This window comes from Mobula hypostoma, chromosome 6, assembly GCF_963921235.1.
Source record: "Mobula hypostoma chromosome 6, sMobHyp1.1, whole genome shotgun sequence".
NCBI lineage: Eukaryota > Metazoa > Chordata > Chondrichthyes > Myliobatiformes > Myliobatidae > Mobula > Mobula hypostoma.
The window spans coordinates 175,946,829-175,963,356 of record NC_086102.1 but is presented as its reverse complement, the minus strand read 5'-3'; the positions used below and the strand labels follow the sequence as shown (position 1 = coordinate 175,963,356).

Sequence of the window (16,528 nt, the reverse complement as noted above, 5' to 3'; positions counted from 1 at the left end):
CCCAGGGCATGCCTTTTTCTCACTGTTACCATTAGGTAGGAGGCACTCAGCGATTCAGAACAGCTTCTTCCCCTCTGCCGTCCGATTCCTTAATGGACATTGATTCCTTGGACACAACCTCACTTTTTTTAATATACAGTATTTCTGTTTTTTGCAAGTTTTAAAAATCTATTCAATATATGTATCCTGTAATTGATTTGTTTATTTATTATTTTTATTTGTTTATTTTTCTCTAGATTATGTATTGCATTGAACTGCTGCTGCTAAGTTAACAAATTTCATGTCACATGCTGGTGATAATAAACCTGATTCTGATTCTGAATTGATGGCTTTGTATCCAAGTTTGTGGACGATATGAAGATGGGTGTGGGTGTAGGTGCAGGTAATTTTGAGGAAGTAGAGAGGCTACAGAAAGGCTTAGTCCAATTAGGAGAATGGTCAGAGAAGTGGTGGATGGAATGCAGTGTCAGGAAGTGCATGGTCGTGCACTTTGGTAGAAGAAATAAAATTGTAGACTATTTTCTAAATGCAGAGAAAATTTAAAATACTGAGGTGCAAATGGGAGTCCTCATGCAGGATTCCCTGAAGGTTAATTTGTCGGTTGCTTCTCTGTTGAAAGGCCTTGATGGAGTGGATGTGGAGAGGATATTTCCTATGGTGGGGGAAGCATAGGACCAGAGAACACAGCCTCAGAATAGAGGGGCGTCCTTTTAAATGGAAATGGCCATAGGGTGGTGAATCTGTGTAAGCTGTTGCCAAGGACATCTGTGAAGGCTAAGTCATTGGATATATTTAAGGCAGAGGTTGATAAATTTTTGATTAGTCAGGGCATGAAAGGATACGGGGAGAATGCAGGAGATCGGGGCTGAGAGGGAAAATGGATCAGCCATATTGAAACTGTGGAGCAGGGTCAAATGGCCTAATTCTGCTCCTATGGTGTCATTATTTAAAGGGTAGCTGCACCACTTGGCGTGGTATCAATTTATACCTATCAGAAATCATTACCTTGGATTTCTGGTCTAAAATAGAGCAGTAGTTGTAGCTCAGCTTGCCAGAAAAATCCTATACATCTAATAATTTGTTATTTGAATATAGAAACCAAATCTTGTTTGCTGACTGTTGACTCCTTTAGTGAAGAGTAGATGTGTGATTTCAAGTGAGTATGGAATTGAAATTCTTTGGGATCAGACATAAAAATAAGGCTCTATAGGTGGATGAGGAAAAGTCCTCAACAAGAGCCATTTTTTCTTGAGTGATAGGAGAGATTTCTATAGAGACTTTGAATTATTGCAGGTTGTACTTAACAAAAAAAATCTGATTCTGTTATGATTTTTGAATTTTTGACTGCTAGTACATATTCTATTGTTTTTTTCATGATGTGTGTTATAATTGAGTAAGTGAGAAAGATTTCAGAATTTGTTAGTTTAAAGCTCTCTGAATTCAAGTTGGAGCAGCAATGGTGCTAGTTGGGAAGTTAATTTAGTGTAATGTTTAAAATGTTTTTGAAATGAGGAATCTCAGATTTTCAACTATATCATCGTTCCTGCATTTTAAATGCTTGATTCCTGATTAGTTTTGTTTTAGTTGCTAATGATTCAAAGGACAGGACACAAAATACTTGAGAGAAATATTTAAAATATTGTAAACACAAAATAATCTGCTGGTGCTGTAATTACTGGTCTATCAACTGACGCTACAAGCATTCTTCAAATCCTTCCCCATTTTTCATTCTTCAGTCCTGACGAAGGGTTCCGGCCCGAAACGTTGACTCATCGTTTCTGACTGATGCTGCCCGACCTGCTGAGTTCATCCAGCGTACTGAAAGTGTTGCTTTAAAATATTGTGGCTTTAATTTCAACATGGACTGAATAGGTGGGCAGATTGTCAGTTTTGTTTCCCTTTTGGAATGTTAGCAGGAGCATTCCTGTTTGGTTATGTAGCCATTAGTTTGGGAATAACTTGTACTAATGCCCTGTCACACTGGCGGGGGGGGGGGGGAATGTTTACTTGGGTTGTGGTAATGGTTGATGGAGTGAATTAATAATTGGCTTTTTACCTCTAGGGTCTGAGTTTAAATGTAGCACAGAATGATGGTCAATAATTTACCTTGTAAAAGAATTCCAAATAAATGTGAGCAACCAATCTCAAAGGTTTCTGCTGAACAGGAAGCACATGACTGAACTGCCTTGATTATGTGGATCCATGTAATGGTTGCCAAGGGAACTGCGTCAGCCATTATTATTTTAAGGAGAGTACAGGTTTCCCCTGCCATCTGAAGGTAGAGCATTCCTATGAAATGGTTCGTAAGCCGGAATGTCATAAAGCGAAGAAGTAGTTACCATTTATTTATATGGGAAAATTTTGTGAGAGTTCGCAGATCCAAAAATAACCTACCAAATCATGCCAAATAGCACATAAAACCTAAAATAACAGTAACATATAGTAAAAGCAGGAGTGATATGATAAATACACAGCCTATATAAAGTAGAAATACTTTTCCACAATCATTGCCGGCACTGTTCTCCGTAGCGAAAATCTCACGCAAGCGCTCTCGGCAGAAAATCTCACGCAAGCGCTGTTGGCAAGAACACTCTCTCCAGTAACCTTTAAGCTATGAAGCTGCCAAATCATACCAAATAACACGTAAAAATACGCAGCCGATATAAAGTAGAAATAATGTATGTACAGTGTGTTATCACTTACCGGAATTGGGAAAGCGCAGAGCATACTGATGGTGGTGTGTTAGACTGAGTTGTGGGAGGTTGGGGTGGTGCAGTGGCCCCCACCCTCCGGGCAGTGAACCGATACTGATCCGCGAAGCATGCAGGGGTACAGTGGTAGCCGGGAGGCACACAGCACATCTTTAAGGAAAAAAGCTGAAATAAACAAGCTAATTAATTAGATGCTGCCCAGCACGTAAATGTCGGCCCAGATCAGAGGCGACGCAATTGGCAATCACCTCTGATCTGGGCCGACAATTATGTGCCGGGCGGCACCTAATTAATTAGCATGTTTATTTCGGCTTTTTTCTTAAAGATGTCCTGTGTGCCTCCCGGCTACCGCTGCATTCTCCGTGAATCGGTATCTGTCCGTGGCCTGGAGGTTGGGGTGGTGGGACACTGGGTTGTCACCTCATCGTCGTCTGTTTCCATGAGAGCAGGCAGCTCATCTTCTCCTATGACTGCCTGCCTCGATGTCGAAGGTCGAGGTTTGTCATCTGCTGTGGCTGATGTGGAAGGTTTGCTTGACTACTTAGCCTCGCACATTTTTAAATCATACAATTCTTTGTAAGCACTCAAACCATCTTGCAAATATGCCCTAAACTGATGTACCCTTTCAAAATTAAAGGCGTACTTTATCATTGCAGCGAAAATCTCACACAGTTGCTTCGCGTTCAGTTCCTGGACGACTTCACTTTTGCTACTGAATTCGGTTTCGATTGTTATCCTTTCCTCTTCCAATTGCATCAGCTCTTCATCTATCAGTTCTTGGTCATGGGATGCCAAAACCTTTTCAACATCACCTTCGTCAGCTTCCACAAGCCAAACTCACTTTGTCCTTACTTCGTTCGCCACGATCGAAATGCTTAATTATGTCTAGTTTTACGCTAAGTGTAACACCCTTACGAGCTCTTTTAGGCTTTTCCGATACCTTAGAACTCATCTTGCTAATGGATGCTCACAGGCACGTGTTTAAGCAATGCCGGCGAGAATGCCGTTCCGAATCCGGGGGAGAGCGGCTGCTCAGGGCACGCGCTGCTTTTTTTTTTGCGCACTGCCTTTCTTCGTAACAGTGAAAACACCTGTTAGCGAAAACAGGGATCTAATGTAGGTCTTTCGTAACAGTGAGGTTTCGTAAAGCGAACATTCGAAAAGTGGGGGACACCTGTACAATACTTTCCGTGTGTCTTTGGGCTGGTGAGGCCTGTCGGCACCCATCCTCCTCCAGCCCAGACCACAGATGATGTTCTCCAACTCAGTTGCTCGCCCTGGTCTTGAACACGTGGCCATTGTAGTTGTTTGGGGAACTCATCCAACCTGGCCGGTGACTTTGTCAACGAGATCCTTCACCCAGTGGTGCCATGTTAACACCACCTCTTCACATCGTTTAGCCGCCAGCCGAAGTAGTGCACTGGAGTGAGCCACAGGGAGGCAGAAGTGAGAGATTTAGGAGGTGGATGAGAACCAGTGATGCCCATCTACCCTACTAGGTTCCTTCCTCAGCGCCCCTACAGCCCAGGCAGGTTATGGATACAAATCCATAACTGTAGCAATACCTTCCAGCACTGGTTGGTTAGGCAGTATGGAAAATAGAATAATAGTATAATAAATAGGAAATTGTAGTGAGAACTGTATAAAATACTAGTTTTACTATTGTTTGGTTCTGATAATGTTACAGGAAGGATCCAAATACTGGCAGAAACGATGATGATCAGTCACAAGGAAAGAGGTGGTTGAGGCAAAATACTCATAATATCTGAAAGTTTTAGGTAAAAAAACAAAATTGCTGGTGTATCTCAGTGAGTCAGTCAGCATCTGTGGAGAGAATCACAAACACAAATTCTGCAGATGCTAGAAATTCAAAGCAATGTACACAAAATGCTGGACGATCTCAGAAGGTCAGGCTGCCTCTATAGCAAAAAGGCCCCACCTTTTTATTCGAGCATCTTCCCCTTTCCCAGCGCTGAAGAAGGGTCTGTCCCTGAAAATTTGACTATTTACTCTTTTCTGTAGATGACTGTAGAGTTCCTTCAGCATTTCATGTGTGTTGATGTGTAGTGAGATGGGTAGGCAATGCTTACATTAAAACGCCTTCATCTGATTGTTTACTTCCCTCTACAGTCAGCAGTTTTTTCCTCTCTATTTTACATCTGTAGTCTCTTTCATCTCTACATTTTAAGATTAGCTGGATGAGCATTTGAAACGGCACACTTTGGGACTAATGGGCTGAGAGCTGATGTTACATTGCTCTCTACAGTAACTTCCACCTTGCACAGATGTATTGTTACTAATTACATTCATGATCCTACAGTAATAAGAATCCACAGTGGTAGGTCCTAACCTGATTGCAACTTTTTTGTTAAACTAAGTAGACATTGCTTAAAAAGAAAAATGAGTTGTTTAGCATATTTCTGCTGCAATTTTGGGAAAATCTCACTTTCAAATTGGAATCTTTTTGATTGTGTGCCTTACTCAAAATATTTTCTGTTTTCATCACCTGCCTCTATGGAAGACCAATCTTGTGAAAAGCCACAGGAAATTGAAAATTTAAAAATACTGAAGATTTTTAAAAAACAAACAGGTTAGGCAGCATCATGAGCAGAGGAACAGCTGATCGCTGAGCTTCAGTGGGTTGGAGAAGAGGAATGTGGAGGAGGGAGTAAAAGGAATAATCTGTGATAGTGGAAAATACCTGATGAAATGATAAAGTGGGCGAAAGCGCAAAGTGGAAGAATTAGCAAGAGTAACATGGAGTGAATGCTGCAAACCTGAAATAAATACAGGCAATCCCCATTTAAACTACCGTTTGGTAATGGAAATTTGACCTTGCATAACTCGCAAATCACTGCCCAGAAATTGAGATGGGGAATAAAATTCATTCACACAAAGTAAACACAACACTGATTTCTTGAAAAAAAGCAACACACATCAAAGTTGCTGTGGTGAACGCAGCAGGCCAGGCAGCATCTATAGGAAGAGGTACAGTCGACGTTTCAGGCCGAGACCCTTCGTCAGGACTGATTTCTTGATGCATGTGCAGATAACATAGCTTTGCATTACAGAAAATCATGATACGGACTATTTTCTAGGAATGAACCCCTGAATAATGCAAGGATTGCATGAGTATTGATTGTGAGGCTTTATTAATCTTGAATCTTGAAGGCTGTGAGGCAGCAATTCAAAACATAGAAAACTGGTTCTGGAGAAGGCCATTCAACCCTCTCGTGTCTGCTCTGCCATTAATACGGCTGATCTTTTTAATTATTCTGATGTCCTCACTTCTTTCAGTATCCATTGTTCTATCATCGACTGAGCCATGACAACTCTCTAGCGTAGAAAATTCCAAAGAGTTATCACCCTTTGGTGGAAATCGAACTCCTTATTTCAGTCATCAGGCGATGAAGGTGTCAGCCTGAAGCATTGGCTGTTTATTTCCCTCTATAGAAGTTATCTGACCTGCTGAGTTCCTCCAGCATTTTTTGTGCGTGTGTGTGTGTATCAAGATTTTCAGCATCTGCAGAATCTCTTGATAATCTAAGTAGCTACATGGTTTGACATGAAATGAGTGAACTTGAAGGCAGAACACAAGGTTAATGGCAGGATTCTTTGTGTGGAGAGTCAGTGATCTTGAGGTTCAAGTTCATGGCTCCCTTAAAGTTGCAATGCATGTTGATAGTGTTATTGAGACGTATGGTGTATTGGCCCTCATTAGGGGATTGAATTCAAGAGTTATGCGGTAATGTTGCACCTCCGTAAAACTCTGGTCAGACCACACTTGGAATCGTCGGCATCATCATCAACATGTGTGTGTTGTATGATACAGGCAATCATGATCTCATGACCATGATTGTTCATGTCAAATTTTTCTGCAGAAGTTTTTTGCCATTACTGCCTTCTGGGCAGTGTCTTTTCAAGATGAGTGACCCCAGTCATTATTAATACTCTTCTGAGATTGTCTGCCTGGCATCAGTGGTCGCATAACTAGGAATTGTGATATGCACCAGCTGCTCATACAACTATCCACCACTGGCTCCCATGGTCACGTGACTCTGATCAGAGGGCTAAGCAGGTGCTGTACCTTGCCCAAGGGTGACCTGTAGACTAACAGAGGGATAGGGCACATTACACCTTCCTTTGGTTGAGATGTATCTCCACCTCGCCACACTTGGAGTATTGTGTTCACTTCTGTTTGCTTCATAGGAAGGATATAGAAGTTTCAGAAGCTGATTAGCTGTGGAAATTTACCTGGATTAGAGGGTATATGAGGAAAGGATGAGTATGCTAGGGCTTTTCTCTTTGGGGCTGAGGAGGATGAGAAATGTGAGGCATAGATAGAGTTGGCAGTTTGTGCCTTTTTCCCAGGGAGGCAATGGCTAATACCTGAGGACAACCTTTTAGGTGAGCAGGGGATTGTCAGAGGTTTCACACAGGTATGTACTTGGAATGCGTTGCTGGGTGTGGTGGTCATCAAGGCTGAAACAGTAGAGACATTTTGGAGGGTTCATGTTTGTGTAGGAGGGAAGGGTTAGATTGATTGTGGAGTATGTTTGTATAAGTTGGCACATCATAGGTCGAAGGGCCTATACTGTACTGTTTTATATTCTAAACCAAAATTACCGTTTAGAAAAGTCTGCCACAAGGCAAAACTATATAAAGGTGAACAAGTCACTTCTGTAAGTAACATTACTTACCAGTTGTTTTAACTGGAATTGTTACTTCTAATATTCCATTTAAAAGTATTGGAAGTTATGCATTTCACAAAAGCATATATTGCTTGTTGCGTTTTGGGATTGACTGGATTTCTTTACTAAAGGGTACAAGTTCTTGATGGATATTTTGGCTATATCCCCTGCCAAGGTAATTCTGTGAAATACGACTCGAAAGTATCATTCCACTTAAATAAAGCAAAATCTGTTGGAAAAACTCTACACGTCTGGCAGTATCCGTGAAGGGAGAAACAGAATCAACAATCTGAAGTGTTCGATAGATGGAACTTGCCTTAAAGCATTTTCTGTTTTATTTCAGATTTTCAGCCATGCAGTTTTTGTTTAAAGATTATCATTTTTTTGATGCTGTTTTCACTCTTGTTATGAAAGGGGTCAAAACTATACACTTACAAAAAGAAGAAGAGAACTTTTCTATGGGTTTTGTAGAAGTTTGCATAATTTGATAATCCATGGAAGTCTGATTAATGTACAGTATTTTCTTTAGGGATATTCCAATATTCATGTCAGTTGTGAGAGGGTTTCTTTTATTATAGTGTCTTTCAAGCATTAGTATTCAACATTTAAAATTTCTTTCACTAGTTCGTCATCTAAAGTGAGTTCACATCCTTGACACATGCACTAGCGTTTCTATTATGGAGGATGTAGAAGTACTGTCACTTTTTTTTCTCTCTGTAGACATGGCAATGAAGTTTAAGCCATTGGTGCTTTGAGTTGACTGGAAAATGGGACAGAATCATTGGGAAATCTAATCAGTGGGTAAGAATCTGTGATTCATAGGTGTGATTGTATGTGTAGTCTTTTGAAATCTAGGTACTGTAGAATTGAATCAATCCTGAATTTCATTTTTCATTCTTTAAGTGCCATGTACTTTGATATTTAGATTCAGTTTTATTTTGTGTATATGCCTTAATTCTCATTTAGTTCCCTCAAGTGGTATGGGGGGGGGCGGGGGGGGCGAGAGAATGAGTAATGTTAAAACCAACAGCAAAGCTAATTAATTAATGGAAGGTCTTTCAAAGCCAGCGAGCATCCCCTACTGTGGTGGTCTAGATTGTCTCTTGCATTCCTACAATGCATTGTTGCAATTAAGAGAGCAATTAATTGCATGTAAATATCATTTCAGGGCATCAGCCTTTAATCTTTCTAAGTATTGTTGAGAGACCAGCATTACATTTAGTACATATTACAGTAGATGTAGTGTGAAGTTTCTGGCTTTGCAATCAAACATTAATCAATGGAGCAAAACAATATACACATCAACCTCCCTCAGTTTTGTTGTGGTATGCCAGATTCATGCTAGCTGTTAGGTTTGTAGTACAAAACAATTAGGTGGGAGTTTTTTCTTGTTAAACAAGCCCTACTCTTACAGCAACTTCCTGTGCTGGCAAATAGAACAACAAAAATGTTGAGGGATTTTGTCATAAAAATGTCAATTTTGAAGCCAAGGATAAGAGAACTTTGGTGTTCCTTAATGTTTAGTTATCAGTATGTTTTCATTATTTATATTTTATTGAAGAAACATGTATTTGAAAATTGCTTTATTTTGACTTGTAGGAATCAAGTGCTAGTTTCCTTTAAATTGTGTAGTTCTGTGTTTTAAGCATTTTAGATGGTGATTACTGTGGGAGAGGGGCGAGTTTCTGTTGCATTCGTTTTTGGGCAAGTGATAATTAAATGCACAGCATTTGCAATTATTCATCTAATAGTTACAGTAGTAATTATTGAGATAAGTAAATATTATTATTACTATTTTGATAGTGACCCCAAGTTTACTGTCCCTCATTTGGGAGAAATGTCGTCCATGTATTTAGCCAGTCAAGTTCTGATTCTGAATTCTGTTACTTTCTGGCTTGTCGCCAAAATCACTGTTTCACTTTTTGTATTTAATTATCAAACCCATCTCAGCCTAAACATATTGAGGGAATGTTCTGGTTCGGTCATTTATAAATTACAACCATATCTATGTTTCTATCAATTAAAACAGGGAAAGTTAGCTATTTAAATACATTATTGCACAAGGTTGTATAAATGTGATCAATACTTCTGCTATCTTAATATAGAGGTGTCTTTCAACCTTTAGATACAGTTTTTTTCTAATCATTTTATTTTTGTTGATTTATTTGGTGATGCTTATTTGGTGTTATTGCTTTCTGTATATTATCCTAATGGTAAAATGGTTAAAATATGGTACAAAGTGTCCCATGGTTCAGCATTTGAAGCTACTTGAATTTATTTTAAAATAGTAAATGTGTATACATTCATTCTGCTTTGCTGAGTCATGGTAACATTCAAAATCCCGGGAAGTTTTTTGATCATCAAAATCCTAATTTCATGGGAGAAAAGCAGCCAGAAATATATTTTACACAGCTTGCATCATTTTCAAAAAGAATTTTGGCCTAGAGTTGCAAATGTGCAACTGCACATCAGAAATGTTCAGTGTATTTTACTCCCATTGTGCAACTAATGTAATACTTTGTTCTAAGAATATCATCTACCATCACTCACGTCACCCAACAACCCACAGTTATTCATAATCAGCAACTTCCTGTGGACATTTATGTACAGTTAAACATGGAAGTCAGGAAGTTGTCATCTGATATGCTAAGCTGCTCCAAATTCTGTGCACAACAACATACAACATCTTTTCTCCTCAGTCACTATTAAAATGGTTGCAAGGAGCTCCTGCATCTGTCTCATTAACATTCCATAAATAACAAGTAATTTGAGCTGCCCTTCCAGTTTGTAGCTTTTTAATGCTCTGGTAAATTACATTTATAACCTCAAATTTTTAAAATTAACTTTAAGTGAGGAGACTAGTCATACAGAATTTAGTTATTGTTAGTTATTTTCAAATTTTTAAATAATTTGTTTTACCAATCTTAGTTTAATTTCTTAACCCACCCCCCATGTTATCTTTTCCCGTTCATGCATTATCATTGTATTATTGACATTTCCTGGATGAAACTGCTTTCTGCTCAGACTCTTCAATCAGATTGGTAAAGGATATGATCTTGCTTGCCTCATCCGCACAGCATTCAGATGCACTTTAGTGAATTCAGTTTATCAACTTCTGTTTTTGGCAACAGCAAATTGTCCACTACACTAATGAGTCATCTGGCCTTGTGTCCTCAAATTCTGCTCTCTGGTTTGGCTTCATTATCTTTGAGAACCAAACTCCTAAGCACATAAGAATGATTTCAATATTTAAGAAAAAGCTCTATAATTCCTGATCCAAAATGTAACACTTGATATTTATCCCAAGAAAATCATTGAGATAGAAAACGTAGGGAATGGAGCTATTGCCTGAGAAATTATGAGCTTAGGGAATATAGTACAGAGCCAAAATGGTTTTTCTTTTTGTTAGTAACTATTCTCGTTTCATTTAATCGTTGTTTTTCATACTACAGGCAATCCCTGCAATTTAGGATTTTTCTGTAAATCCGAAATGCCCTCTTCTATAGCTACCTATAATAGTACAACTTGACATAAACTTGTTATAATGTCTAATACTACCCATACTTCAACTCATGAAATATACACGATATCCGGTTATTCATAAATACCATGAAACATTTCAGCATTACGATAAGCTTGATAAAATGCTTTAAAGTATATGGGAGGATTTGCATTAAGTTGGATTTTATTTTGTAAGTAGGGTCATTCATAACCCAGGGAGCCCTCCGTATTTGGGGGAAGGTGTAAGTTAGAATTAAGTAGTTGCACTGACAAGGAGATCTTTGGGATCTCTAAACTTGCTTTTACTTTTCAGATATGGAATCAGGGGAGCGGTTGACATCTACTTCCTCTACCCCTTCTGCATCTTCTACATCAACAGCAACAACAGCAGCTGTTTCCAAAGGCAGCATTTCTGCAGGAGCTGGAGGGTTCGGCTCCACGTTGTCGACCTGCGGTAGGGAATACACTGCTCGTGGAATTTACTATTGCAATAAACTTAGTGCTGAAGTGTTACTTAGATGTTTCATTGTAATTCTAAGAACTTCAAAGCTGCTTGCACAGTGCTTATTTGCAGGTATATTTTCAAGATGGTTGTAATAGCTGCAGTAAATTTGTGGTCAGTGGTAAGAGGCAAATGCAATGTTAGCGTTTGTTTTGAGAGGACTAGAATACAGAAGCAAGGATGCAATGTTAAGACTTTACAAGGCAATGATCAGAACGCTCTTGGAGTATCGTGAGTAGTTTTGGACCTTCTTATCTAAGAAAAGATGTGCTGGAGGGTCCAGAGGAGATTCATGAGAATGATCCCAGGAATGAAAGACTTAACATACGAGGAGCATTTGACGGTTCTGGGGCAGTTTAGAAGAATGAGGGGAGATCTCATTTAAACATGTTGAATATTGAAAGGCCTAGATAGAGTGGATGTGGAGAGGATCGTGGGGGTGGGTCTAGGACCAGTGGGCACAGCATCTGAAGTAAATTTCTTTCGCCAGAGGGTGGTGAATCTGGGGAACTCATTGCCACAGATGGCTGTGCAGGCCAAGTCGTTTGATATATTTAAGGCTTAGGTTGAAAGATTCTTGATTAATTAGGGTGTTGAAGGTTACTGGCAGAAGGCAGGAGAATGGGGTTGAGAGGGATAATAAATCAGCCATGATGGAATGGCAGAGCAGACTTGATGGGCCGAATGACCTAATTCTGCTGCTCTGTTTTATGGTCTAAAGAGAGACAAATATCCTGTATAGTGTTTACCTTCTGCAACATTACTATACTGTCACTTGGAAGATGGATACTTTATTGATCACAAAGGAAATTACAGTGTCACAGTACACAGATGTACAAGTGCACAGGTATGAGTATTGGAAGATAATTAGAAAGAATTAAAAAAAATTACCACAGTCTAACAGGAGAGGGGGTCATCACTTCCCCGGCCTTTGGTTGGCTCATTATAGAGCCTAATGGCCGAAAGTAAAAATGATCTTGTATAGCACTCAGGAGCAGCACAGTTGTCTTAGTCTTTTACGAAAATTGCTCCTCTGTTCAGCAAAGGTGGCATGCAGAGGGTGAGAAACATTGTCTAGATTTGCCAGGATTTTCCAGAAGATCATTTATTCTACCACAGCCTCCAGTGTGTCCCTTTTGATCCCTGTAACAGAACCAGACTTTCTGATCAGTTTATTGAGCTTGTTGGCATCACCCATATTAGTGCCATTGTCCCAGCACACCACCGCATAGAAGATTGTACTGGTGACAACAGACTGGTAGAACATGTGAAGGAAAGGCCTGCATTCTCCAAAGGACCTCAGTCTCCTCAGGAAATAGAGGCGACTCTGGCTCTTCTTGTACATAGCCTCTGGTACTCCACTCAAGTCTGTCATTGCGGTGCACTTCCAGGTACTTTTAGGTCCTCACCACATCCATGTCCTCACCATCGATAGTAGCAGGGAGCAGTGCAGGCTTGGTCTTCCTTAAGTCCATCACCATCTCCTTTCTCTTACTGATGTTGTGCTGCAGATGGCTCAGCTTGCACCATCTAACAAAGTCCTCCACCAGGGCCCTATATTCATCCTCCTGTCCGCCCTTGTACACCCAACTATTGCTTAGTCATCATAGAATATCTGTAGATGACATTGACTCAGTGTTGTATCTAAAGTCCAAGGTATGCAGGGTAAACAGGAAGGGAGGCAATATAGACACCAGTGTGGCTGACGCCTAGCTCTGAAGCCATGCAAACTGCTCTGCCAGTCAGGTAGTCCATTATTTAGGATACAATGGAAGTGCCAAACTGCATTGAACAGAACTTCTCCCCCAGCAGTGAGGGTTGTGTAGCATTGAAGGCACTTAAGAAATCAAATAAACAGTGCTGCCCTGCTTATCCAAATGGGAGTAGGCTCTGTTCAGCAGGTAGAGGTAGATGACAGCATTGTCAACCCCAATGTGCTCCTGGTAGGCAAACTGCAAGGGATCAAGGGCTGATCTGACCAGGGGTTGGAGGTGATCCAGGACCAGGCTCTGTAGGGTCTTCATGATGTGAGGTCAGGGCCACTGGAAGGTAGTCATTCAAGACTTTCAGTTGGCCCTTCTTGGGTTCTGGGACCACACATGATATTTTGCACACAGCCGGGACCCTTTCCAGGCTGAGACTCAGATTGAAAATGCACTGGAGAGCTCTACACATCTGCTCAGCACACTCCTTCAGGACCTTGGGGTTCACACCATCCAGTCCCAAATGAAGTTTTGCAAACACGAGGAAATCTGCAGATGCAGGAAATTCAAGCAACACACACAAAATGCTGGTGGAATGTGGTAGGCCAGGCAGCATCCATAGGAAGAAGCACAGTCAATGTTTCAGGCCAAGACCCTTCGTCAGGACTGAAGTTTGACTGTTTCCAGAGTCTTGTGGCAGGATATGATTTCAGTTCTAATTTCTGTTCAGTAAATTTTGATGTTTGTTGGTTGCCTTCATGGGACCATTTTCCTTTCTTAAAAGAGAACCTACTGATCCTGGACAGGTTTTCTTATCAGAAGATTGCTGGTGAGTGGCTTGGAGTTCACAACCAGATCGGGTGTGAGTTCATGTCCTGCAGTCAGACTGTCTAATCTTCTCCCTTGGCATGTTATTATAGTTACGTCTGAACTGCTGAGGGTCTTGTTAATTAGCAATTTATCATTATCTGCAAGTCTGCTGGAATGGGAGACGAATGGGACACTGTCCCTTTTTAGTGAAAACTTCTAAAGTTTAAGAAACTGACTCCCTCCCAGTTTGGTTCTAACACTCTTCCAGTTACCACCACCTGTCTCCCGTTTTACTACTGTTTCTGGTTTTCCAAACTAATAACTTTTAGAGCCCCCATTTCTTGTTACCTAGCTCACTTCTCTCCCCTAACTTCTGTGTTCCCTAAGGCCCAATTCCTATTTGTCCACAAGCCACAATGGAGAATTCATTATCTATAATTCTTAAATCTGTGCACTCTTGCCATCACCCAAGGCCTCTAGTTCTTGATTATTCAGTCTTTTTTGGGGGGGGGTGCGGGGGAGTTTCACCCTATGTATGCTCCTCATGATCTTACAGATCTGTAAGATCGCTTCTCAGTCTCCAACACTTCAAGTCCTAGCCACTCCTACCTCTTCCTATAACTCAGTCTCTCAAATCCTGGCAGCATCCTTATAAATTTTTTCGGCTCTCTTTCCTGTTCAACAACATCTTTCTTGCAGCAGGGTGATCAGAACCAAGCACTGTATACCAAGTGCCTCACCAGCGTTCTGTATGGCTGCACCATGACTTCCCAACTTGTATATATTCAATGCCCTGTTTTACGAAGGCCAGTGTGCCAAAAGCTGCCTTCAAGCACCCGATTTACCTGTGACTCCACTTGCAGTGATCTGTGTTCTAATACTCAAGAGTCCCTTTATTCAACAATACTCCCCAGGGCTCTGCCATTCATTGTGAGAGCCCTGCTTCGATTTGACTTTCCAAAATGCAATACCTTGCACTTATCCAAATTATCATGCTTAACATAAATAATACTTGTAAAATTAGAATTGTTTCCAACAATTAGAATTTGTGGGAGGAAGTGCCCTGGAGTCTTTTTGTCCCACTAGTACTGGCTTCTGTCTTATAATTTATGGCTTTTGTGGAATAGAGTTTTATTTTGCACTGCATCTGGAACAGCATAGAAATTCACTAGTTTCTGTGGTATAGGTCTTTGCTATAAATGTCAAAGAATGAGATGTCTACAAAAGCTGCTTCTAAAAATCAATTCTGGTGTTGTGCTTATCTGCATGTTTGGCATACTTCATGTGGTAAATGGGGTCAATGTTATCATTTTAAAGTTGTATTCAACGTAATGCAAGTTGTTTGGGGTTGTTTAAGTTTTCTCGTGCATGCCTGTCTGTGAAAGTTTAACTGATTAGCAAAGAAACTTGTTCTTCAACCTAAATGATCTGTGCTAGTATTTTGGTTACGCATCTTTCCACCTATTTTATGTACATTCCTTATGTGCTTGCCTAATTATTCTTTCTTGCCTAATTATTGTTTCTACTATTTGTGCCAATTACCCCGTGTGTACCATGCTTTATGTTGCGGTTGTTCTCTGGGTTTTTTAATTTAATATTTTCTGATGGTGATAACTTGAACTACATCAATTAAAATTGTTCTTATTTGTGACTGGTTTCTTGTAGTTGAAGCGACAAAAGTAATTGATTTGTCAATTTAAACTTAAAGAAATCCAAGAAATTTAAATTTGATGTTGAATCTGTACTTGGATAAATCAATGTTAAGTTTAAATTAAGTTTAAGCTACATAGATTTGGAAATACGTAACACTTGTAGAAATACTTCATAGTGTGAGAGGAACTGAAGTTGAAATACAAGCTTGAGGGAAGCCAAGGGAACTTTGAATAACCATTCACCATTGGCTGTAATATTCTATATCTGTAAAACAAAATATTAACTAGAAGGATCTGTCATACTCTCAGAAATTCCAACCTTAACGTGCAATTTCTTAGCTTTTCTTTTATGGGTCTTTGAATGTGCATGGCCCAAATCCATGTCCATTTCATAGTAACTATTGGTTGTAGGAACATTTCAGTGTTGGGCAAGTGAAGTTATCCCCTTTGATTTAAGAGCCTGATGGTTCAGGGGTAGTAACTGTTCCTGAACCTGGTGGTGTGAGTCCTAAGGCTCCTGTACCACCTTCCTAATGGCAACAGTGAGAAGAAAGCATGTCCTAGGTGGTGGGGGTCCCTGATGATGGATGCTACTTTTCTGTGACAACGCTCCAAGTGGATGTTTTCAATACTGGGGAGGGCTTTATTCATGACACACTGGGGTATAGCTAACACAGGAAAATTACTTTGAGGATTCTGAGGCATGAAATATACAAATATTTGGAAAGGTAGATTGATTAGGGGTAATCAGCATGTTTTATATATCGGAGATCATGTCTCAGGATTTTGATTAAGTTTTGTGGAAAAACTAACCAAGAAGTTCAATGAGAGCAGGGTGAAAGATAATATCTGTATGGATTTCAGTAATGCCTAAGATTAACACTTTGAGAAGATGCTATAGAAAGTTAGATTACCTGGGATCCAGGGAGAGCTAGCTAATCTGAAGTAGAATTGGTTC

At 40.1% G+C, this 16,528-nt stretch overlaps 1 protein-coding gene across 13 annotated transcripts in view; it reads left to right on the top strand.

Annotated features, from left to right (window-relative positions):
* The window catches only part of baz2ba (bromodomain adjacent to zinc finger domain, 2Ba), a 251,814-nt gene that overhangs the window by 90,457 nt on the left and 144,829 nt on the right, over positions 1-16,528 (top strand). For 10 of the 13 annotated variants that reach the window (XM_063052309.1, XM_063052299.1, XM_063052310.1 and 7 more), the window contains one exon: positions 11,217-11,357. In XM_063052309.1, the coding sequence (XP_062908379.1) occupies positions 11,219-11,357 (139 nt within the window). In that variant the 5' untranslated portion in view covers positions 11,217-11,218. Of the gene's footprint in view, positions 1-8,122; positions 8,204-11,216; positions 11,358-16,528 lie in introns of all 13 variants that reach the window. The other 3 variants (XM_063052301.1, XM_063052298.1, XM_063052302.1) reach the window with 1 other exon arrangement.